Genomic DNA, 25,873 nt, shown 5'->3' with positions numbered 1-25,873 from the left:
AATTTTCAAAAGCCAAATGGCCCTCGGGGTTGTCCCCACTATTCCTAGAGAAGGGCACTTCGCAAACAGCCAGTTACTTTTCTCAGACCTAGCATGAACAGGGCTTTTCACAGCACTCCAGAAGCAATAGCAGGGCTCCTCTTTCTTTGCCTTTCTTTGCCTATTCATGCTAGTCATTCAGGCAATATGGCAGCAAGGGAATGTGGTGGGTAAGGACAGCTCTTCTGAACATGCCATTCTTGCTAACTGTTGTGGCCCGCCAGCAACTAGCGGAGCTGGCAGCAGATTCGGACAGTGAGGAGGTTGGGGAGGAACATGGGCCAGTCCTGGAGTCTGTGGAAGGCTCTGACAAGGGCTCTGTGTCGGAAGCAGAGAGGGGGCCGGGACCATATGCCAATTATCAGCTGCCTTCAGAGTCGGAGATCAGTGGGGCAGAAGAACAGTTGGAGCCTGTTCCCATTGTGTGTATGCGCAGAGTTGCCAGATGAAGGGAACAACTAAAGAACAGGAGTCGACTTGGGAGTAAGGCCACAGGTGGCCGATGAATGGCCCCTCCCAGAGGAAATAAAAGATGAGTGGAGTTTGCAGGAGACAATTAGTTCGCTTAATTGGTTCGTGACTCTCCGAGACTCCTTGCCAGGTTTTGCAGATATTGGCCTGTCAACTCTCCAAGCCAGAAAAGGTCTGTGACTGTAAATCCTCCCTTGAAAGACTTTGCTGGATGTGAATGAGCACAATTCATAGTAAATTAATAAAAGGGTTTTTTTGTTGAAACAAGGAGTTTGCGTCATGCTCTTGGGAAGCCTAGATCAGAACACTAACTACCATTCCTGTGTGGGTCAGTTTCAGCAGCAGCCTCTTGCCATTCCCTGCCTGCCCACCAATGTTTCTGGGCTCCAACGTCAGCAGCCCATTGATGTTCTGAGAGGAAAGAGTCCACAAAAAGCAAAAAGCAGGGCCAAAAATAAGCTGACATATATGCGCAGGATTGTCACCCTAAAGTGGAGGTTGCTTGAATGGGTGTCATGTGATTTTTCTATTTCTGGCAGCTCTCTGAACAATTACCCAACAGAACAAACCCAAGCACTCAGATATGGAACGTGTATTTAGCTTCGCTCATAGATGCTTGGTTGAAAGTTACACCCACCCACCCTCCCTAATACACTTTATATCTTTTTTTTTCCAAAGGATAAAACATTGACACCTTTTTCCTTCTAAAGGAGGGGTGGGGGGGAATGTAACCAAGCAGAAATGAGAACTGCTGGGATGTGAAAAGCAATCTTACAAATCACAATGTATCCGTTTGATGCTAAACAGTAAAAAAGCTGAGAGTGCATCCGATTGTTCCATTTTGAGTGTGTAATTTTTGTAACAAAATCAAGGAGGCAGCCTTTTCATATTTTAGGGAATAAGCAATTTCTGCATTGCTTTTAAATAAACAACCGGTGATTTCTTTAAGATGTCGGTGGCCAGGGTTAAGAAGCACAGATTTAGAAGATTATTAAAAGTCCCAAAGATTGGTTAAATTTGTTATTAGGCGTATGGAGTTCGGCTACGCTCTTGCAGGGTTATGATAGAGCCATTTTCTAGCCTAACACCAGCTATTTGTGATTGTTGTATGCTTCAAAAGCTACAAAATGGAAAATAGGTTGAAGACAGAAAAATGGGACAATTTACTGTAATTGGCTGTTCTTTTTCAGAGATGGTGCCTTCAGAAAACAAAAAGATAAGGAATCAAAAGACTGCATATATTTTAACAGAGCCTCGGCTGTCCTTTGAAATACAAGCAAACAAAGACCATTCTGATATGTCATGGTGATACAATATATTTCCTTTGAACAGGACTCAACTGGCTGCAGGCATGGGCAGGAATCAATAATGTGGCACCTGTGAATGCCATAGCACCTGCAGAACAGTAGGCTGTATTCATCCACCTGCAAAAAAATGTTTTTACAGAAAATTTCTTTTTAAGTGAACAGACTAAAGTATTAAAACACTGTCTATGGAAGTTCTCAGTCATCCAGGTCATGGTTGTCCCAAAGGTGCTTTTTCAAGAGGCAACTAGACTTTCTGGTTTTCCTTTGAAGATGCTTTGCTTCCCATCCAAGAAGCTTCTTCAGCTCTGACTGGGTGGTGGGGAATGGAAGGATTTATATTCCATTTATATTTATATTCCATTATATCCCACCACTCAGTCAGAGCTGAAGAAGCTTCTTGGATGAGAAGCGAAATGTCTTGAAAGCAAAACCAGAAAGTCCAGTTGCCTCTTGAAATAGCACCTTTGGTGCATTAAAACACTGGCAAATATTTCAAGGTAAGTGTTTTTTTCCAAATAAGAACTAATAAAACTTGGGAGCATCTTACATTTTTAAACTGATTTTCTAAAAGAAATGAAAAAATGTTTTAACGCTTACTTTCTGGCACCTACACCGCCATATAAGATTACATAACGGTGCCTACTAACAGGAAAAGGCTACTGACACCTGGAAAAAAAAAGCTGCAATGGGGAAGAAAAGGACACTGTCTTAGAAACAGACTTGTGCTCTTAGTCCCCATTTTAAAAAATGACAGCAATCTGTCCCAGTGTCAGAGTCATGCAACGACCGTTATGGCTTGATGGAAAATAGATGATCTCTCACTCTTTCAATCTGAAGGCTACAGTTGTGGAGTGGGATAATAGCCGGAATACTCATCCATTATGACTTGCTCTTGCAGAAGTGATCATGGGCAATTATTATCCCCTTTCGAGTTATGGCTATGTTATAGCCAGGAAAAGCATGGCTTGTATAGCAGGGGTAAGGAAAGCAAAACGAAATCCCTGTCAGATTCATTTTGCAGAAGGCAAGAGGCAGAGAGGTTCTAGTACTCTGGGGAATTTTTCCCAGTCAAGTGGGAAGGGGGAGAAGCAGCCTCCCCATCAGCTGGCAAGTGAGCTTCTTACATAAAGCAGCATCAAAACAACTTGTGAATAATTCTACATAATAGAGCCAGATGTTTTTATCTGCTTTCATCAGCGCCTGTGCCAAGTTTATCTCATTAAAAGAGCCACAGGCTGGGAAGCCAACCTTAAAAGATACAAATCAAGGTTTCTTGGCTCTCACAATCCTATACTTCCTTGCTCCTTCTCTTTTAAAGACACACACACACTCACACACACCTCTCTCCCAGGAATTGCAAAATGATGTAATGGGGAGGACAGTAATCCAATGTTTCCTGTTGGCAAGTTTGTGGTCTAGCACCTAAACTGCGATTTTTGCAACTAGAAAACAGGACTTAATTAATTAAGAATCTGTAGCTATTTATGATTTACAGGTAGTCCTCAATTTACAACAGTTCGCTTAGTGACCATTCAACGTTACAACAGCACTAAAAAAAGTTACTTATGACCGTTTGGGATGATTGACAACTGATTCACATGTATGAGGGTTGCAGTGTCTCAGGGTCATGTGATCCCCTTTTATGACCTTCTGACAAGCAAAGTCCATGGGGAAACCAGATTCACTTAACGACCGTGTTATTAATGTAACAACTGCAGTGATTCACTTAACAAATGTGGCAAGAAAAGTCATAACATAGGGCAAAACTCACCTAACAAATTTCTCACTCAGCAACCTAAATTTCGGGCTCAATTGTGGTCATAAGTTGAGGACTACCTAGACATAGCTTTGAGATCAATAAAATAAAAATTGTGCAATATGAGCACCTACAATGGAGGGCAGGCAGCAGAAAGACTTTTCGGTATTGTGTGTGTGTGATTTTTGTATAATTTGGTATTTTTGGATGCTGCTGCTGTTATTGTTATCCTTGGGATCTGTGACGTTGTTTAGTGGGTGGCATTCCTTCTTTCATCAGAATTTCATTTTAATGTGTGTCATTGTGTATACAGAAAAAAGACAATAAAAGTTATCTTAATCTTAACCGAGAATGCTGTCTGGCTATATCATCCTCATACCTAGTCAGCTGGTGTTAGAGGACAATCTTAGTTCATCATACAATATGTTCCAAGTGTTCTTCTTATAACTGGTCTCCTTGGTGAGGACTGCATTCCTGACGGCATTAATTCCTGACTTCCTAGGGCAGGGGTGTCAAACTCAAGGCCTGCGGGCCAGATCTGGCCCATGGGGTGCTTAGATCTGGCCTGCGGGGTCGACCTGGAAACAGCAAAGAACTGGCCCACGGTGCCTCTGCCAGTGAAAACGGAGCTCGGGAGGGCCACGTGCGCCCCTCCTGAGCTCCATTTTCACTGGCAGAGGGTTGCAGGAAGCCTTCACAGCCAAAAATGGAGCTCTGGAGCCCGTTTTCACTGGCAGAGCGCCCAGGCCACCACAAGTGACATCGAGCTGGTCATGCCCCCTGGCCACACATCCCCTCCCGAGGTCAAACACAACCCCGATGTGGCCCTCAATGAAATCAAGTTTGACACCCCTGTCCTAGGGCCTCACAGACTCCTGACTCTCCACTGCTGCTTAGTATCTTGGCTCCTGGCTTAGATTATGCTTCTGGTTTAACTAGCTCAAAAACCTCTCTTCTCACAGACTTCTTTTTTAATCCCATTGACATGGAATTTAAAACTCACTAAAGTGTCTTCCTCTGATCAATACAGCAGAACCAATATTTAGCTCCCGCTAACCTTAGAGGCAATATACTATATACTCAGTCAAAGAACCCTCACTCCCATCATGTTTTAAAATATGATTGTTCACCACTCATATCCAGTCTTGATTCCTGAAAGAACCATCGGCCTCTTTTTCTTAGCTTCCAGAGTGTATGATTTTGTTGCCCTGCGGTCTCCATTTATAACATACTTTAATTGTGTATGGCATCTTTATCAGTACCTCCACTGATTAAAAGGTACTTGCACCCATGGAGGTTTCTATAACTCATGGGTAGCCAGCGTATGGGGGATGAGGAGCCTTAAGTAAGACTCTAAAGTTTTCAAAAGGCCAAATAAAGTGATGTGATAACATCACTAGAAGAGGCTGGGTTGAATTTTTCAGCCCTTTATGTATGTTTTGTGGGACGATAGGATAAGAATGGGAGTTCATCCTCAAAAAGACCTTGAAAAATGGCCTGAAATCACCACTTTAGGCCCAATTTCAAGACTGGAAGTCAAAATTATTTGAATCCCCAAAGTCTTTTGCTTCCAATTTCAACCTTAAAGCTCATCTCTTCTCCACAAAATTAAAAACAAACGAACAACCAGGTGGAAATCAACCCCCCCCCCCCAATGATCATTAGTGATGGTAGGAGAGATAAGAGACGCGAGGACAAATGTCTTCCTGCTTAACTCCAAAAACCAGAATTAAAACAAAACCCAAATGTTCAAATTCTCAGGCTGGGGGGCCAGAAATGTGTTACGGGGGCTGCTACTATTTTTTTAGTTGAACAGAAAATGGAAGCAAATCTCACCCTCCCTCCACATCCAGGTCATCTTCAGCCCATTGCATCTGAATTCCTGGCTTTAAATTTTAATTATTTCAGAAGATTTATTCCTATTTTACTAGGCAAAGAGAAGAGGCAAAATGCCAATATTTTATTTTTAGTGATCTAAGTCAACAGCTTTCTTTTTAGCATGGAAATTTCACCGGCAGCTTTCCAAACGGATCACTGCAGCTGTTTCATACTAAAAACTGACATTTTGACAACTCTAATATTATTTTCAGCAGTGCATCTCCACAGAACCGCAGCATTGTCCCTGCCTTACACAAATGACCTTCTACTCCTCGCAGTTTGGAATGGCTCCGGACTAAAATGAATTGAGGTTATCTAAAACTCCAGTACCCAAATAAGGTAAACATAGGAAAAAACAATCCTGAGACAAAGTGAAAGGTGACAAGAAGTAGTTTTATTTGAAGTTTGCCAAATATATTGGGAATGCCAGATTTCTGGTCCTTTTAGTGTATTGTTCTTTGGATGGAATGATTGGCAGAGAAGGATGAATCTTTTAGGAGCAAGGTTTTGCTTTGCTCCACTCCACAAGTATCAGGGCGAACTGGACTGTGATCAAAATGGTACATAGATGGCTAGTTGGATCCATTAGAAGTGATGAAATATGCAGTCTCCAGGAAGTGCTGAAGGGCGACTCCTACAACGCCTATTAACTGTGCTGACTGAATCTGCTAGGGGCTTTGAATCTGTCACATCTAGTGGGCTGCAAATTCTACTTTTGACTCTAAGACTAAGCTTCTTCTGTAGAGTATTCAGATTCTTTTCAGCTTAAACTGCCCTTAAGCTACTTCCAGTTGCTGAGAACACCTCCTTCTCACAAAAGCCAGACACGCTGGCCAGCTTTGATTAAAACTTTATCCACTTCAAACTGCAAGTAGAAACCCGTCTGACTGGATCTTTCTCCTGAAGAAAACCAATTATAGCCCAAATATGAAAGCTACCACTTCAAGAATTCAGGTTGGAATAGAAATGCTTGTTCCGGTACATATAGGCAAATTATAGAAGAACTTTAAATTTGGTTTCCGAGGCATTTGAGACAGCATGCAATATTTAATTTTTGTCAGCGAGGAAAGAACACAGGCCTCAAAAATCCTCACAGTGGATGTGGGCACCAGGAAGGCTGCAGATACCTTGACAAATATCAAACTTGCAAATTCTCCCTAGCATTCCTCTTCCTTTGCTCTTTTACTTGACATTTTTTTGATTCGGCTGCCACCTCAAGAACCACTGAGGTTGAGGATCTGCTACTCTGAAAGTTCATTTGACAAGAACAGACACCCCCCCCCCCCCCCCGTTATAAGGCTTAATTCCGGAAATCTGCTAAAACCTTATGGACCTGGTTTCCACTGAAAACCCACATCAAAGTGAGCCAATTTTTCCTAAGGTGTTGTCAACATTTTGCAATAATATGTGGAGCATGTAAGTCCTGTCACTGAGAAGTCAAAACTCAGATACCCCTGTGTTCAAAGTCTTAAGAATCACAAAAGGACGGGGTGGGAGTGGGGGTGAGGCACAAGCAGTTGGAAGCTGTTTGAGAAGCCTTAATTTATTTTCTAAGGAACAGTTGGATTTTATCAGAGAGCTAAAGGTTACCCAGAAATGTTTTGCTGCAGAGTGCGAGACAGCATCTGGACAGCGCACAAGCAATTCTAGACATATGCAGTGGACACCAGACTGAAGCTTGCTTGCTAAAGATGGGGAATCAAGCATCAATGTGAACTGCTACAGCTCTGCAGGAAGATCCAGATCATAAAACTAGGTAATAAATATCAGCTTGTTGGAAATATCATATTGTGTTAAACATGCAAATAAATTCCTAGGTCTTTGAAAAAAAAAAAAGTTTGGAGATGCATAAACTAGCTGTGGTTGCCTAGCGGTGATAGAAGGGGGTTGATTATCATTTGTTGAAATGAAGAGGAGGGCTGGAAATGGAAAGCCATTGGGTTGCTTGTCCAATTTTGAGAAACACAAGGCACCCATCCTGTATCCAGGCCACAGCTAACTGATGGGATAGTAGGTTTAACTATACAGGTAGTCCTCGACTTACAACAGTTTGTTTAGTAACCGTTCAAAGCTACAATGGCACTGAAAATAGTGACTTAAGACCATTTTTCACACTTATGACTGTTGTGGCATCCCTATGGTCATGTGATTCACATTTGGATATTTGACAACTGACTCATATTTATTATCTATCTATCCATCCATCCATCCATCCATCCATCCATCCTTCTATCCATCCATCCATCCATCTGTCTAATCTATTTATTTAATCCATCCATCCATCCATCCATCCACACTGACAAATTGTCACTTTTCAGAATTAGCATGGTAACTCCATTTACTTACCACAGTTATTATAATTAAAGCATTTTATAGAAGATTCTAATATATGCAAAAGCTAATGTAGGGTCAAAGGTTACCAAAACAATAATGTGTATGTCACATCCGGAGTCTGCCTCCGCAGTAATTTCTAGTGTCATCCAACCATCACTGTCCAATATACCAGTATCAAGGACAAACCGTATATTGCTAAAAGCAAGGCTGAGTAATGTTACAAAAAGAAAAGGCAGTTATGGTAGGACTGTGAGATTTTTGTTCCAAACGTAGCATTACGGGCTAATTGATCAATTTTGGTTCATAAACTATGGTCTCTTCCTTAAAACTGGTTCGCCCATAAACTAAACAACTCGTGATATGGTTTCGTGTAATGGGTCTATATTATGCCCTAGCTTTCTTCTTATGGATCCCATGCCTTCTCTTCTCTGCTGTTTTGGAAAATAACAGCCTCTGTTACAATTCATTATTATAAGGAAGTGACACAATGAACCAAAGCTGCCAAGAGTGATGCAAGATATTGTATAAAACATATACCTGATGCTAAAACTCAAGCACATTTTTTTCTCTTTTCTCTGTAGCATCTATCAAGAAACACAAACACGACACAGCCATGGTCCTTCTTTCTACTTGTTTCTGCAGGGATCAGACCACGAACCTCTTAAAAAGCCACTACCAACATTTTCCACAATGTCATTTAGTTTTTCCTTCTCTTCTCTTGAGTATTTGTGAAGATAATAAAGACGGGATATAAACAAACAAATCCACCCAGCAATACCCCAAATGAGTAAGTAAAGGAGGCAGTTGACTTGTAATCTGCAAAGCTGAAAAGGAGCAGAAAGAAGACAAACATCTTTGCTTCCTCCAAGTGGTAGCTACATGGATCCAAGATCCCAGAAATTCTTTTAACATAAAGGGAAAGGTTGCCAGCAGTCTAGGTTTTTAGTAACACACACACAGACCCCCACACACACAGACCCACACACACATCCCTAAGAATTTTTTCATGCTTACTCACCAGGCTGTCAAGTCCACCTCCTAGAAGGTCCACAGCACCCATCTGCATGGAAGACACTTGGGGAACATTCACTGGAGGCCCCAGGTCAAGGTTCAAGAGGTCACCCAAGAGATCTCCTTGGGATGGAATCACCTGAGTTTGTTCCAAGTTTGTAGCACTCATGGTTCCCACAGGGCTGTCTCCTGCATCAGTACTGAAAGTATGTGGAGGGGGGAAGGAAAAAAGGGTTACTTGGTTTCACTGTCAAAGAAGAGAGCAACACAAAAGACTTTCTCGTGCAAGCTGCTCTAAACAGACTTTGCAGTGCAAGTATTCTTGTAAAAATAACCCCTGCAAGAGGGGTGTGAACTGTAAAATAATTTGACGGCAAACAACTGCTATTTCTTTAAAAGTTGAATTCCATAAATATCTACCCAATATATGAAGCTGTTGAAACACAGAATGAAACCCTGGGCAAATAAACTCCAATATTAAAATAATGGACTGAAAAATTTAAACCGGGGCCATTTGGTCATTGTGAAAAAACAGGGGCAGCTGTGGAATTAATAACCCACCAAATAGCTTGGGAAGAACATTCACCCAAAGCAAGCAAGGGGAAATTGGGGGCTTCCAGGTGTTACTAAAGTACCAGGTTTCCTCACCATTACTTAGGCCAGGGGTCGACAACCTTAAACATGCAAAGAGCCACAAAGGTCCTAACTGGAAGCCCCCGTGTTCAATTCTGGAGATGGCCAGAAGTCCGGTTTCCCCACCACAGTCTCCTCCTAGTGTGGTGTCCTTTTTCCTCTACCTGTCCTAACCGAAAGCTCTAGCAATTGTGGAGCTGCCTGGAAAACCGGCCTCTTGCCATAGAGTCGTCTCCTGGCACACCCTGCTTCCCCTCCCCCAAACCGGAACCTTCTCTCAAAATTGTGGTGCCGTTTGGCAACAGGGAGCTGCAGCAGCGGGATGAAAGAGCCACAGGTTGCTGACCTTTGACTTAGGCCATTAGGCATTGGAGGGCAACATTATCTTCTGGATCACAAGTTCCTCAGCCCTGATTCAGCCAACATGTCCAGGCAAATTGTCACATTTTTCTGGCAAGCTGCCCAGAGCTGCTTTGTAGGGTGAGGTGGGCAGCATACAAATTCCATGAATAAATTATCGATACTCCTCGACTTAGGAGTCAAGTTGCTTATTGTTTTGAAGTTCTGACGGTCCTACCTTGGTGTACTTACAACCTGGATTCAAAATTCTGATAGTCGCTCCCCCCTCCCCCCGCTGGGTCATGTGACTGCATTTTGGATGCTCTGCATTTACTACTGCTTGAGGCATCCTGCAATCGCATGACCATGTTTTACGACAGCTCTGCCCCCCAAAAAATCAACATTAACGCTTGGTTTTTGGCAAAACTGCACCCCCAGTAAACCCCCAGTTTGCTAAACAGCCGCTGCAAAAAGATAGGCTGTCAGCCCTGAAGCTGACCTGGCCGAAGCCATCTTGGAGCTTCAGTGCTGCCACACTGGAACTGAGGGATAGGGAGAGGGGAGATAGCGATAGCTGGGGTTGTGTAGTCAAAATAAAATACTTTCTCTTGGGAACCAAGGATGTTCTCACACCTGGCCGGAGGAAGGAGGAATTATGTCACCAGACCAGCGGACGCTGCGTTGACTGATTGCCATGTGACTGATTGTTTGAGGTTGAGGGAAATACTTTTACTTTTAATTAGGTGAAAACCAAGGGGCCCCTCGGAGTTGCTTTTCACCAGATACGTGTCAACATGATATTTCCAATAAAGCTATTCTTTGAGAAATCCACCTGCTTGGAGTTTTTGCTTGCAATGGATCTATTACCATATTTTTCAGAGTATAAGATGAACCAGAGTATAAGTCACACCAAGATTTTGAAAAGGTAAATTTTAAAAAAAAGTGTTTGCACTCTGCAGGCCTTCCAAACCCTCTGCATGTCCATTTTTGTGAAGAGGGAGGGTTTTGGGGAGGCCAGAAATGCTATATTCAGTGTATAAGACGCACATAGATGTTCAGCCACTTTTTTGGGGGGGGGGGGGAGGTCTTATATTCTGAAAAATACGGTACTTAGGACCCTGACATTGGCTTCCTAATGGTCTTAAAACCAAGACTACTTGGATGTGACCGCTTATGACCTATCCTGATTAAGGCAATTTCCTGTATTTCTCACGTTTTCTGGCAAGATATTAATTATGTGACTGCTTACGAACTTTCTTCTCATGGATAGTACTCTACATTCATTTAGTCACCATTTGAAGTTACAACGGCACTGAAAAAAGTGACTTATGACTGTTTTTCACACCTACAAATGTTGCAGCATCCCCATGGTCACGTGATCAAAATTCAGAGGCTTGGCAACTGGCATGTATTTTATGACGGCTACAGTGTCCCAAAATCACTTTTGCAACCTCCTGACGAGCAAAGCCAATGGGGAAGCCAGATTCACTTCACAGCAATGCTACTGACTTAACAACTGCAGGGATTGCTAAAAGCCTGTAGAGATTCTCAGTCATTCAGGCTATGGTGCTTTTCAGACCAAAGGTGCTTTTTCAGGAGGCAACGGGACTTTCTTGTTATCTCTTTTGAAGACGTTTCCTTTGAGACAGCCATAACCTGGATGACTGAGAATCTCTACAGAAGTTTAGCTATGCAATAATGTGGGAGTAGGAATGGGTTTCCAGAGGGGGGGAAAATGCAGACTACAGGAACCAGAAGCACCACTCAGGTGACCCTGAGGACACCAATAAACCTCCAAGTATCCTCAACGACCCTCTAAAAGGATGCAAATGACCAACTGTCTACAAGGAATATAAATCCTTCCATTCACCACTATCCTGTCAAAGTTGAAGAAGCTTCTTCGACGAGAAGCGAAACGTCTTCAAAAGAAAAAACAAGAAAGTCCAGTTTTCCTCCCGAAAAAGCACCTTTGGGACAACTGCAGTGATTCATTTAACAAGGGTGACAAGGAAGTGGTAAAATGGGACAAAACTCACATCAACTGATTTACTTAGCAACAGATATTTTGGGCTCAATGGTGGTCGTAAGTGAAGGACTACCTGTACCGTTTCCATGTTCATGTGAATGTTGAGTCTGATTTTAAATTTTGTTATTACAAACCGGCCACATAAAATTGTAAGGGCATCAGGACAGGGTAATATCTCTATATATGAACTTTTTAAAAGCCAGTAATCCACACAATCATCCAGTTTCTCTCTTACCTTCCGTGATGGATAGGCAGGTGTTTGCGGTGGATTCCGTGGCTGCCTTCCACAAAGGCATTGGGTGGTTTGTGATATACCGATGCCAACGAACCAATGTGGCAAATGAGCTCATCCAGCAGAGTGGGCTCGATCAAATCGGTCTCTTCAGAGATCAGGGGCTTCTCTGACAAAACCACCTCCTTGGCAGTGACAGGGTCTGTGGAGAGGAGTCGCCAGTAAATGTAGCCACGGTCACGTAGATCTGGGTTGTCAGAATCCTGAAGCAGAAAAAGGTTGCCGGTTAATGGATATGTCAGGCCTGGAAGCCATCTTTTACATTGGGCCTTCAGGCCTATTGTGGGAAAATGGGAGGGGGGATTATATGGAGTATGAGAGATATACAGTATAGTCTAAATAACATACCTTTCTCAGAGAGTCAAGGACATCTTGCCCCCACCTGGAGTAGTGTGACTGGGAGGCATCTCCAGAATGGAACCGGGTCTGATTGGACCATGTGATGGACATGTGGGTGCTGGGTAGGGTCTTAAACTTTCAACTGGGTGGGGAAAACCTGGAAGCTTTCAGATTCGGGTTTTCCCAGATGTGCCAATATGACATCTCTAATAAAATGGAACTTTGAGGAACCTCAAGCCTCAAAGTTGTCTTGCGTTGGGAGTGTTACTTGGAACCTGAACAGGATGCTGATATGGAACAACCTTTGACAGAGGAATACCGAGGGTGAAGGAGAAAAGAATGCACAGGAATCTAAAGTCTTTGGGACATCTAATATTGTCTACAGAAAAATTACAAACATTCCTCACATATCTGAGGCTTAATAAGATTACACAAGACTCGGCACCCAAGAGTGGGACTTTTCACTGATAAAATGTTCTGTCTGTAAAACTTTAAATCTGTGATCTATGGGACACAGGCTCCATGAGAAACTAAAGGGAAAAAGGTTTTCTCAAATGCAGCTGCTGTTTTTAATCACTAAAGCTTGATCAAAGGTTCTGGCATTTTTTTTAAAAAAACTTGCAAGTTCTTTAGCCTGAAACTGTTTGAAACCCTTGGTTTAAAAAAGAACATTTTGCAAGCCTCTTTTCACTTCTAAATATATTTAAAAGTTACTTTTTAACAGGCTGAGAATTCTTTAAAAAATGTAGTATTTTACAAATTTCAACAATGTCGTCAGAAGTGAGTTCGGTACCCTTTATGGTTTTGTTTACATAATTGTGCTTATATAGATCAAGTGCAGGGGGCATAGTTAGTGTGCAATGTTAACAGTTAGCACAGAATAGAGGTGTAGAAGTGGGCTAAAGGGAGCCAGTTCCAGCTCCTTCCCTGTCCCTCTGTTGTATGATTTAAATAGGGATGAGAAGGTGACAGATTCCTGCTCCAGACATGGGAGCACTAAACCTGTAGATTTTATTTAATGTTCTGGGAAGGGGAAAAACAAGAAAGACGATAGGCTCAAGATCCAGATGGATCTTGAAAACTTGAACCCTGGGCTCTATCTAACAAAATGAAATTCAATGTAGAGAAAAGTAAAGTCCTACACTTAGGTAAGAAAAACCAAAAGTACACATATAGATTGGGTGAAACCAAGGTTAATAGCAGTAACTGTGAGAGGGATCTTGGAGTCTTAGTGGACAACCAGCTAAATATGAGCCAGCAGTGTGCAGGGGCAGCCAAAAAAGCCAATGCAATCCTAAACTGCATTAACAGAGGGATACAATCAAGATCAAGTGAGGTACTAATACCACTCTATAAAGCCTTAATAAGACCACACCTAGAATACTGCATACAGTTTTAGTCACCACAGTATAAAAAAGATGTTGAGACTCTAGAAAGATGGCAAAGAAGAGTAACCAAGATGTTTAGGGGACTGGAGGCTAAAACATGCAATGAACGGTTGCACGAATTGGGCAGGGCTAGTCTAGTGAAGAGAATGACCAGGGGAGACATGATAGCAGTTTTCCAATATTTGAGGGACTGCCACAGAGAGGGGTGGGCGGGTGTCAAACTATTTTCCAAAGCACCTGAAAGCCAGACAAGGAATAATGGATGGAAACTGAATAAGCAGAAATTCAACCTGGAAATAAGGAGAAATTTTCTGACAGTGAGAACAAGCAACCAATGGAACAGAAGTTGCTTCAGAAGTTGTGGGAGCTTCATCACTGGAAGTTTTCAAGAAGAGACTGGACTGCCATCTGTCAGAAATAGTGTACGGTCTCCTGCTTGGGTGGGTGGGTTGGATTAGATGACCTACAAGGTCCCTTCCAACTCTGTTAATCTGTTAATCTTTACAGACTCTTTGGGAGCAGCTGTTAGGACAGTGAAAATGGCTACTTCCTATTTGATGGGGCCCTGGCATAGAGTATTCTTCGACTGAAGTGGAACAGTTATTAAACAAACAAACAAGGAAGGAAGCTGCTGGAACACAAAGTTAAGTTTTGTTCTCTGAGTATACACTGACTCATCAGTCGAGCTATGCCAACTCATGTAAACTTAATTGCAAAATGTTGGTTTTGGTCACCATGTTCTGTTTTGGTCATTGCTTATTTCTGGAGATTTGTGCTCTTTGATGGAGTTTTAAAACCATACCATTCATCATATGAATGCCCAATAATAGGAAAGCACAGATGCCCCCTTGGGGTTGTGATTTTAGGAGCTATCCGTAAGAAGCTATCAGGATGTCAATATTTAGAAGTATATTTTATACTTCTGTGTTTCCCCGAAAATAAGACAGGGTCTTATTTTCTTTTGATCCCCAAAATAAGTGCTTGGCCTTATTTTCGGGGAGGTCTTATTATTTTCGAGGTGCAGGAGGTGGCGAGCTTGGTCACCTCATGGCTGCTGCTGTGTTGAAATATTTTCAGGGAGGGTTTATTTTAGCTCATGAGCTCAAAAGCCTGATTGGGCTTATTATCCAGGGCAGTCTTATTTTCAGGGAAACAAGATATCAAGGAAGATACATTTTAGTTGGTTCCTGAAACCTGTGGAGGTATATTCTATTTTCCATTTTGGATTCTTCACATATAAATTAGGGTCTCCCTGACAGATTCTCGAGCAGTGTAATTTTTAAACTCATGGTGTCTATAATATGGTTTAACAGTCATAGGAAGTTTCTGTTCCCTTGGATGTCATTAAATTATGACTCACAGCACTTCTTATCATTAGCTGGACTACTAGTAACTATTGTTTGGCAGCATCTGGGGGACCACAGGTTCTCCCTTCCACAAACCTATCCTCAGAAGCATCTCATGACTTTGCCTCATATTCCAACCCTTGTGTCCAGTGACACAGGAACATCAATTGGGTCAGGCTATTTTAATCCCTGGAGAGATGATGTTCCAAAGAAGAGATGCCACAACAAAAAAGGCTCTCCTCCTATATTCTGCAAGATGGCACCTTTTAATGAGACATGTAGCATGCCTCTCCAGCTGGATTTAATAGGATTGGGAAAGGCAGTCTCTCAAATAACCTTGCCTCATGCCACCAAGGGCTTTAAAAGAAACTACCAGCACCCAAAGGTGCTTTTTTTCAAGAGGCGACTGTCCTTTCTGGTTTTTCTTTGAAGATGTTTCACTTCTCATCTAAGAAGCTTGCTCAGCTCTGACTGGATGGTGGGGAATGGAAGGATTTATGTTCCGTGCAGACAGCTGGTCATTTGCATCCTTTTAGAGAGTCCTTGAGGCCACTTGGAGGTTTATCTGTGCCCTCAGGGTCACCTGAGTAGTGCAAATGGGCCTTCTTGGAACTGCTGAAAGGACTGTGTTGTACAGATACTGGCATGGAAACGAGCCACACATTGCTGACCATTCCATGTTGATATTATTCAAATGTTACCAGCAACCCGATGGAAAGGGAAGATGCTACATGGTTCCAATGTCACTGCAGACAATCTAACTAACGAAGCATTGGGAGGACCTTTTGACAGCATAACAGTAACTTTGCAGCATAGGAAGTGCAGGTGAACAGGGTCTGTGCCTTACCTGGGTAGCAAGACTCAGCACTTGCTGGACCAGTTCCTGTGTTTCGGACGGCTTCTTCAAAAATAGCTTTACAATGGCAGTCAACAAAGTCAGCTGCACCTGGAGGAAAAGCAAGAACAAAGAAATGAGGAAGGTTTATAATGGACAAATTACATTTCCAGTACCAGCTGATTTCGGGGAATATTTCCTTCATTGGGATATAAGGTTTAAAGAAAGACAGAAAGGTTATGCATCTGTGTGATGTAGCTCTTCCTGCAATTAACAAAGAAGTCTTATGGGATCAGCTCTAAATTTAACCTAGCATCTTGCTTCCCCCAATTGCCAATCAATCTAATGTCTCTGGATAGCAGTAAGCAAATTTGGGGGGGGGGGGGACGGACAGGTCTTTCATATTTACTCCTGAGCAGCTGGTACCATGTTGCTCTAACCAGGATGTCCCACTATCTATATACTACTAAGGCTTATGGAATATAGAATAACAGAGTTGGAAGGGACCTTGGAGGTCTTCTAGTCCAACCCCCTGCCTAGCTACACAACCACATAAAAGTAAGAGAGATGGGCAGATCCAAAGGAACCTGAGTTATAGACTAATGCAAAAAAACTTTGCAGGGGGAAAGTAATGCTGAGGCACGAAAAAAAGGGGGAGACGTTCTCATCAGTTGCTGAGAAGCAAGAACAAAGCTGAGTCAGTCAAAGGAGGATAGAGAAATACAATTAACAAAGACAGACCGTTCTCTGTTGAGATAATTTCCTGATTACATTGCAAAGCTATTTTTAAATACCTTCAGGGATGACGTGACAGCTGTCTGCCAAAGTCAAAGATATGAATGCACTTGGAATTTGGCAGATATGTGGCCACAAAGATGAAATCCCAGTTCTGTCTCAAAACTGTTAATGAGAAACAAACTCTTCCCTGGGTGCTGGGAATTAGGGATAGTTGGACATATCCAGAGGGCAAATGGGAAAAAGTTGCACCAGCAGGGGTTTAGCTTAGCAGCACATAGTAGAGAAGCAGCATAGTGGGGAAGCAACAGCTTGTGGAAAGAGAAGCACGGGCAAGCTTTTGGCCAGAATCAAAGCGGAGGTGGCTCTGTGGTTAGAGTACAGTACTGCAAGCTACTTCAGCTGATTGCTAGCTGCAGTTCGGCAGTTCAAATCTCACTGGCTCAAAGTTGACTCATCCTTCCATCCTTCCGAGGTGGGTAAAATGAGGACCCAGATTGTTGGGGGCAATAGGCTGACTCTGTAAACCGCTTAGAGAGGGCTGTAAAGCTCTATGAAGCAGTACATAAGTCTAAGTACTAAGTGCTATTGCTATCCAGCTGCTGAAATCAAGGATCCAGTTTCTTCCTTCAAAAGAACCGAGACAGGAATGTGGAGCGATCAGTGTTACCTGGGTGCTTTCGTCATGGAAGCCCTCCAGGAAGCTCTCCAAGAGCTCGTCTGCATTGTCAATTCTCTCTGCATATTCGCCCACAATCCAGATCATAGCTGCTCGGGCATCTGGCTCATCCAGAGAATCAAGGTTTTCACAAAGTGTGGCAATGATACTCTCATACCTAATTTAACCAAGGCAGAGTTGGATAAGGTTATTATTGTCAAACCTTCTTGTGCTCTCTGTTTTTTTTTCCTCCCAAAACAAACCTTACATTCACCCCCTTTTCGCTCCAAGGTCTTCAGATCTTGGTTTTAACTTAAGACCCACCTATTCCAAGCAGCTGGCCTGGCTCAACTTTGATCTAACCATATCGCTCCTGACGGGTTTTTAACTGGGTATTTTAATTATATTTAATTAATCTAGGGGTTTTTAAATACTGTATTTTAATTGTTTTTATTTATCAGCCGACCTCCTCCTTGTGTGTGTCTCGGTTTATGTCTCTGTTATATGTTTGTTTTGTCCACATATTTATTTCATATGTTTCATTGTACGCCGCCCCGAGTCCTTCGGGAGAGGGTGCGGCTAAGAAATAAATATTATATATATTATTATATTGTTAATCCACTTTAATAATCGTCTGCCCTCTGTTTATCAAGTATCTTCCTTTGTCTACTTGAAGACTATGCAAAACAGCTCATCCCAGTGTGTCCCCTGCTTGCTTTCCCATTCTCAAATAATTATTAGTATTTCAGGTCCTCAATTACTAGTGTTAATGAAGAAGGCATGTAGATGAGTTGAGCAAACACAGATTAGGTTTCAGCAGTGGTACATATCAGAGGAAACTGGTTATCTTTGTTGACCACAAGTTCAATATGAGCCATCTCTGTGATTTAGAGGCTAAAAAGGCAAATGAAAAATAATTTTTCCAATCTATTTTGCCCTGGTCCAGTGGTCGGCAAGCTGCGGCTCGCGAGCCACATGCGGCTCTTTACACACTTTAATGTGGCTCTTCTGTGTGCCGGGCGCCCGCTCCCCTCCCTCCTCTCGGGCACTTCAAAACAAGCGCCCCTTTCCCTTTTTTCTTTTCGACCCACAATGATTAGGGAGGATCCTGAAGTCGGGCGGGGACGAGAAGCGAGGAGGCAGAAAAAGAAACGGAGGCTAAGGAGCTTCCCCCCCGCCTCCTCCCAGCAAAAATCTAACCGGGGAGCCGGGCGGGCAGTAGCAAATTAGCCGATCACGCCGCGTGATCAGCTAATTTGCTACTGCCCACTGGCTCCCTGATAAGATTTTTGCAGGGGGGGGGGGAGAAAATCCTTGGCCTCTGTCTCTTTTTCTCCCTCCTCGCTTCCTGGGGCTCCACCAATGGGGGAGCAAGGCCCGCCCAGCACCAGGCTTTGGGCTAACACAGAGGTCTGCAAAGTTGGCTGTTTTAAGACTGGTGGACTTCAATTCTCAGAATTCTGGGAGTTGAAGTCCACCAGTCTTAAGAGCCAATTTTGCAGATCCCTGCCTGGGCTAATATGATTGATGCCCTTGGTGGACTTCAATTCTCAGAATTCTGGGAGTTGAAGTCCACAAGTCTTCAAGCTGTCAGGTTTGAAGACCCTGGGTTTTTTCTCTCTAAAGGGTTAGGGGTGCAAGGGTCTTGCAACTTGACAGCTTTAAGACTTGCATGCTTCAATGCCAGAGTTTCTGAGCCAACATGACTGGAGGAGGAATTCTGGGAGTTGAAGTCCACAAGTCTTAAAGCTGTCAGGTTTGAAGACTCCTTGGGGTTTTTTTCCTAAAGGGTTAGGGATGCAAGGATCTTGTAACTTGACAGCTTTAAGACTTGCGTGCTTCAAATGCCAGAGTTTATTGAAACTAAAAACAGTGTACCATCCTATGTATTTTCGGTTTTAAAAATGTGGCTCTCAAAATAAATTTCAATCGTGGTTTTGGCGAGATTTGGCTCAGTTGAAAAAAAAGGTTGCCCACCACTGCCCTGGTCAGACATAACCTGCAATTCTGGATACTCCGGTCTAAAAAGGCTATTGACCAATTGGAACAAGTTCAAAAGAGAGCTACCAAAATGGTGAGGAGTCTGGGTATACCAAGCTCTTTGAAGAACATTCAATGTATCCAAGTATATTTTGTACACAAGAGAGATGACTGAGGGGAAATATGATGAAGGCTCTAAAAAGCTATTAAATGCAAGTGAGATTATTCTCTGCTGCCCCAGAGGGAAGGACCAGAACCAATGGGTTAAAACCATAAAGTTCAGCCTAGACTTCATGAGGAACTTCCTGATTGTACAAGCTGTCAATTTGTAGTACAGGTTGCCACATGATGTGCCGAGTTCTTTTTCACAGGATGTATGGCTGGTTATCTGTCAGAAATGCCCTAATTCAGGGGGTCCCAACCTTTTCTATACCCAGCACCCCTAGAATGCCTCTGATATATTCTCGCTCCCCTTACAATAGTAAATAATTACATGCATATAATTATGCATACATAGTTTTGAAACTTCTAAACCCAAGTTTTCACACCCCCTGGAATATCATCTCACACACCCCAGGGGTGCAAGCACCCCTGGCTGGGACCCTTGCTCTAATGGAACTGGACATGGACTAAACAAACTCTGCATTCCCTCCCCACTTTGTGATTCTGAATATTTAGTCCATGCCACTTGATTTTTCTCAAATTAAGTTGCCCTGTCCCTACGTATTCAGGTGTCCCTCCACTAGGTCACCTAAAGTCCATACAAACTGGCACCCTTTGGGTCAGCCACAATTAGTATCGGCAAGGTTGCTTCTGCACACTTCACTTGGTAGCTGTACTTACTTGTTGGGATACTTGCGGAAGATGTCTCGGATGACCACGATGGCTTCCTGCACTACGTAGTTGACCTTGGTCTGGATGAGATCCAGAAGTGTGCTCACACAGCGCTCAGCAGATTGCTGTCATAGAGGACAGAGCAGAACAGAGATCTTCCAAGTCACCTCAAGTAGAAAGGCTAACCTGGATATGCCTCACAATTCTACAACTTCACCTACCCGTATCACATCCCACTCCCTGTTTAGTTTTATTCATTCATTTAGCGCATGGCAAAAAATGTTAAAAAGCACATCACAATTACATTCTCAAGGAGCAAATATGAAACTATTTATACTGTTTTCATAAATTGAAAAGTAGATTGTTTATAGAGTCCCATGATGGAGAACCTATGACATGTGTGCCAGATGTGGCATGCAGAGCCCACTCTGGGCGTGCAAGCCATCGACCATTCAGCTGGCTGGTGCGCATGCGCGTGCCAGAAACTGGGAGATCATTTTCCTGGCGTGCGCATGCACACCTTGTGGCTGCTCTTCTGGTTTCCGGCATGCCCGCATGTGCATGCTCCCATTTCGGCACTTGGTGCCAGAAAGGTTAGCTAATACATGATGGAGCTGCATACAGAAAACCTCTGTGGTTTTCCTCATAAATAGAACAAATATGTCGCGCACTCTGCTTTGGAAGAGCGTAGGAATCTTAAACTTGGGCATTCCCTGGGCAACAACACAGAGTTGGTTGATTCTTCCACAAGGGCAGCCAGACAATCCTTGTGATCTCCTGGCTTAAAAACCCCTCACTATTAGAAGACCTACTGTATAGTGCAATATTAATGCAATATCAGGGATTTTCAGTACAATTGTATAGAATGTGAAGGATGTGTATTTTTATTTTATGCATAATGTACACTGAAGATGGCATTTAATTTTGTTGTACGAGGTGCACTGACAATAAAGTAAAGTAAACTAACTAAACTAAACTAAAGATCTCCCCTTTTAGAAATCAGAAAGCAGAGGCCATCTTCCACTCATTCACAAGAAATTATTCTTGCATGGCAAACTTCCCTAAGTGGCATGAAATGAGACGTTTCAGTGTATATTTGATTAATGGAGATTGCACACTATACTTGGAATACTTTTGCTGCTAACACTGTTAATATTTTTTTAAAGTTATGGAAATTGTCTTAGGCACAGTATGAATGAATGACTGTGCATCTTTAGTGTCATGCCTCTTTCCAATCATATGAACAGAGAGGACTACTTTTTCCCCACCTGTCATTATACATATCGACGGCCTTATAACTAAATCAGTGTCAACTTCAAACTGAATCTGGCCTCAGCCATCTCTCTGTTCCTCAGTTGCCACACAAGGGGGAAGGAGGTTGGAATGCTTTACGAGACACAAAGATTGTGTCTCATAAAGCTTTCTCATGAGAACTGAGGTCATGTCCACTGTCAACAGATAAGGTTGGGAAAGGACTGGCAATTAACTCAATTGGCCAATGTGATCTGTGACACTTGGGGATAAGTGTTGTGGCCTGCTGGCAGCCAGCAGAGTCTGACAGTGAGGAGGTTGGGGAGGAACATGGGCCAGTCCTGGGGGCTGAGGAAAGCTCAGACGAGGGGTTTGTGTCGGAGGCAGAGAGGGAGCCAGACAGCAGTGAGGCAGAAGAACAGCTGGAGCCTGTTCCCAGTGTGAGCATGCACAGAGCTGCCAGAAGACAAGAACAACTAAGAAAGCAGGGTAGACTTTGGAGTAAAGCCACACCTTGGACGTGACTGGCCCTTCCCATAGGAAACAAAAGAGGAGCAAACTGGGAGTGGGCTTTTGCAGGAAACAATTCATCCCTTTGGTTGTTTCAAGAGTGGAAAGTTCTGTTTCTGACTATAAAAGAGTCTGTGCCAAGTGTTGCCTTGCCCTGCATTGGAAACCAGCTCTCCAAGCGAGATCAGGTTCGTATTTGATAAACATTCCTCTGAAAGACGGTTTGCCAAGCCTTGCTGACTGTGAATGAAAGGAATTCACAGTCATGTAAATAAAAGAGGTTTTGCCAGGATCCAGACACTGCTTCTTGCTTTTTAAGGAAGCCTAGGTCAGAAAAAATAGGGTTATTTCCTAGTTTCATTATACTGAAACAGTGGGAAAGATTTAGATTTGGTTTTCCATGGAAGCTGTGCCGATATGATATACTCATTAAAGTACATCATATCAGCTCCTTTGAGAAGGAGCCAAGTCTCAGGGTTCTGATTTGCTTGAGTTCGTTAGTTGGAGCCTTGACGTTTAGACCTTCCTGAAGACAGGTATTTTTCCCATGGTTGTCAGACGTTCAATATTCCGGTTTAGTAGAAACCACTGTTGATGCAAGAGTCTGTCCAACACGAATCAGTGCCCTAGGAAATGCAGTGAGAACTAATCCCCAGCATCTTTGCTAAAGGGACCCTGGGGAAGCCCCCCCTGTTTCAACCAATTATCTAACCAAAAACTACCGCCCAATGGCAAATAAAATAGTTTCCTTTATTTTGAATGCTACAATGTTTAGGTGAGTTTCCATGTCTAAGGAAAAAAAAAATTACAGCTTAGTCCTCAAGTTACAGCCATTAATTTAGTGACTCTTCAAAGTTACGAGGCTACCGAAAACATGAATTATGACTGTTTTTCACATTTATGACTGTTATCATGGTCACGTGATCAAAATCCGCCCACTGGGCAAGTGGCATGTATTTCTGGATAGCTCCCACCAAGCAAAGCCAATGGAGGAAGCCAGATTTGCTCAACGACCATATGATTCACTTAACAACTGCAGTGATTCGCTTAATAACTGTGGCAAAAAGGTCATAAAATGGGACAAAACTCACTTAAGAACAGTTTCATTTAGCAACAGCCATATTGGGTTCAACTATGGTCATAAGTCAAGAACTACCTGCAGAACCTAATAGCAGAGCACCAATATATCCTATGGAAAAGCCAGGCATTCCCTTATTTGTCTTAGAAACTAGAAATTTGTCATCTAAATAGTAATCCTTTTGAGATTGCTATCTGTTGAATTAGCTGAACATGAAATCTTCCTGATTCACCCCAAATATTTGCCCTTTTTCTATGAAACAAATTTCCCAGTATTGGCTCCTATGCCAGTTCATCAAACAATGTTTACTGTTAGAAGAACAGCTAGGGAGTTTTGGGGGGGTCGGTAGTGGTAGAGGAGGTCAGTCTGTTCCAGAGATAAATGCATTTTAAATTATAACAGTTCCCTGCTGACTGAACGATGTTGTCTAAATCAAGGGCTCTGAAAGCAGAGAGAACAACAAAAGACAGGCGTTCCCAAAGGACTGAAAGCTGACGGATATGTTTTTTAGTGTGAAGTGAAGATCAAAATGCTGAAAATGTTCTCTTTTAGGATGAGTAAGAAAAAGCATTTACTACACTCAAATACCCTATTCCCCAACCGTATTTTTGGTGCAGGGCTGCCCCGCAAGGAGGTGTGACAAAGCAAACAACAACAACCTCAAAGCACGTGAAAAGGGGCAGAGATTTGATCCCACAATTGCAGCTACCTCATTTCCCAATTTTGACCTCATCTTCCAACACCTGACATCATGGATCCACTGTGTTGCTTGTGTGTCACACCAAGTGATCTACACCTGGGCCCCCTATGTTTTTTAACATTATTTGTTTTCAGTTCAGGAGATGAACCCTTACAGTTCATCTCCTGAACTGAAGTTCAGCCGGCCGTAGCAATTAAAACACAAAAGCAAAACCAAGGAAGGAAAAAGCTTCTCACTTCAACTTTGATGGCACATCGTCCAATGGCACGAACGGCTTTGCGTACAAAGTCCACATCCACTTCTGTGGCATACTCCTTCAGTTCTGCTAAAACCTGTTGGGAATACGTTTTAAAAAAACCCAACTCAGATCAAGTCAAGAGTACGGTACAATTTCTTGTTGCCCTGGTCCCCTATTGGCTTACTGCCGCTGATATGATCCAACAAAAAGGAAATAAAAGAGGAGTGAAAGGGGAGTGGGCTTTTGCAGGAAACAATTCGTTTGTTCGGTGGTTAGATTCGTTTCAGGAGTGGGAAGATCTGTCCGTGAATCTCAGAGACTCTGTGCCCAGCCTTTCCTTGCACAGCACCTCGTTTGGAAAATATTTACATGGCAGCTTTCCAAGATAGATAAGGTCCGTGGTCATAATTACTCCTTTGAAAGACTGTTTGCCAGGCCTTTGCTGAATGTGAATGAGAGGAATTCACATGCATTTAATAAAAGGGGTTTTGTCGGGACCAGGACTCTGCCTCGTGATTTTTGAGGAAGCCTAGGCCAGAACAGAAATACAAACACATTGCAAATCTATTACAGCAGGAGACCGTAATCATTTTAAGACGGTGGACAGATTTGGAATGCTGGTACCATGTACTGGGCATTCTCATCAAAGAATTCCCAGGGTAGGAATGGCCATACCCATAGATCCATCTATCAGAAGGCCAACCAAGCAGTGGGCCGTAGCCACACCCTTATTATTGTCTAAGAATATTTAGGTCATGCAACATCCAGACTTGTCAGAGGAAAGAACTAAGGAAGTCAGAGAGTTGGACACAGTCAAGAAACCTGTTATTCGTCACAATGTCACCCCGAGGCACCAAGCTGGGGGTTCAGGGATTACAAGTAACTGCAAAGCTAATGTCAAAGCATTTATTGGGAGAAGTTTTCTAGACAAATGTGAAATGAGACCCATTGGGTCCCAGACTGACCTGAGCAATGTTGGCCTGGGATGCTAAGCGAATCATGATATCGAGTTTCTCCAGCTTCACGTAGATGGGGTCGTTGTATTTCACAAAAAAAACCTTGATCTCCTGCTTCAGGATTTCAGGCCTGGGAAAATAATGAGCACGCATGCTAAAATGATTGCCAAGCTGCACTCTTGTTCATTCCTGACAAATGGCAGATATGCATTTGTTTTCCAGTTAAAGAACTGCTATGCCGCCTAACAGGAGATGGGAAAGCAACTTCCCATCATCTACTTGCACCTCTGAATATGTTGCATTATATTTTCCTAGTTAGCACAGCCACTGTGCTGGCTGGGAATGATGGGAGATAGAATCCAACCTACCAGGACATCTGGCAAGGAGAAAAACTGTATTAAGCCATCTGCAAACAGAATAATAATAGTGCTCCAAATTTGTCTGATATCCCTTTAGTGGCATTTCAAACTATTTATCAGAAGTGCACTCTTTGTTAGTCAATACTATTAAATAACGCTGCATTAACATATCCCTCAAGTTGCAAAATACTGCTGTGGCCCACCAGCGGCCAGCACAGCTTGTGGCAGACTCAGACAGTGAGGAGGTTGGGGAGGAACATGGGCCAGTCCTGGATGCTGGGGAAGGCTCTGAGGAGTGATCTGCATTGGAGGCAGAGATAGGGCCAGGGCTGTCCGACAGTTATCAGCTGCCTTCGGAGTCGGATATCAGTGGGGCAGAAGAACAGCTGGAGCCTGTTCCCGATGTGCACATGCACAGAGCTATCAGGAGAAGGGGACAGCTAAGGAACAAGGGCCGACTCGGGAGTAAAGGCACAGGTAAATGGTGAATGGCCCCTCCCATAGGGAATAAAGAGGAGCGAAAGGGGAGGGGAGTTTGCAGGAGACAATTAGTTCAATTCATTAGGGTGAAGATCTGTTC

General features: G+C 43.0%; 1 protein-coding gene across 3 annotated transcripts in view; it reads right to left on the bottom strand.

Annotated features, from left to right (window-relative positions):
• AP2B1 (adaptor related protein complex 2 subunit beta 1) overlaps positions 1-25,873 on the bottom strand; it is a 91,905-nt gene that overhangs the window by 38,187 nt on the left and 27,845 nt on the right. For all 3 annotated transcript variants that reach the window (XM_081941987.1, XM_081941988.1, XM_081941989.1), the window contains 7 exons: positions 24,944-25,064; positions 23,977-24,072; positions 20,211-20,326; positions 17,400-17,565; positions 16,007-16,105; positions 12,030-12,289; positions 8,804-8,996 (listed from right to left, as the gene is read on the bottom strand). In XM_081941987.1, the coding sequence (XP_081798113.1) occupies positions 8,804-8,996; positions 12,030-12,289; positions 16,007-16,105; positions 17,400-17,565; positions 20,211-20,326; positions 23,977-24,072; positions 24,944-25,064 (1,051 nt within the window). The remainder of the gene's footprint in view (positions 1-8,803; positions 8,997-12,029; positions 12,290-16,006; positions 16,106-17,399; positions 17,566-20,210; positions 20,327-23,976; positions 24,073-24,943; positions 25,065-25,873) is intronic.

This window comes from Natrix helvetica (assembly GCF_964273705.1).
Source record: "Natrix helvetica genome assembly, chromosome: 2".
NCBI lineage: Eukaryota > Metazoa > Chordata > Lepidosauria > Squamata > Natricidae > Natrix > Natrix helvetica.
Note: the sequence above shows the minus strand (reverse complement) of the source record. Positions and strands in the feature narration are given on the sequence as shown.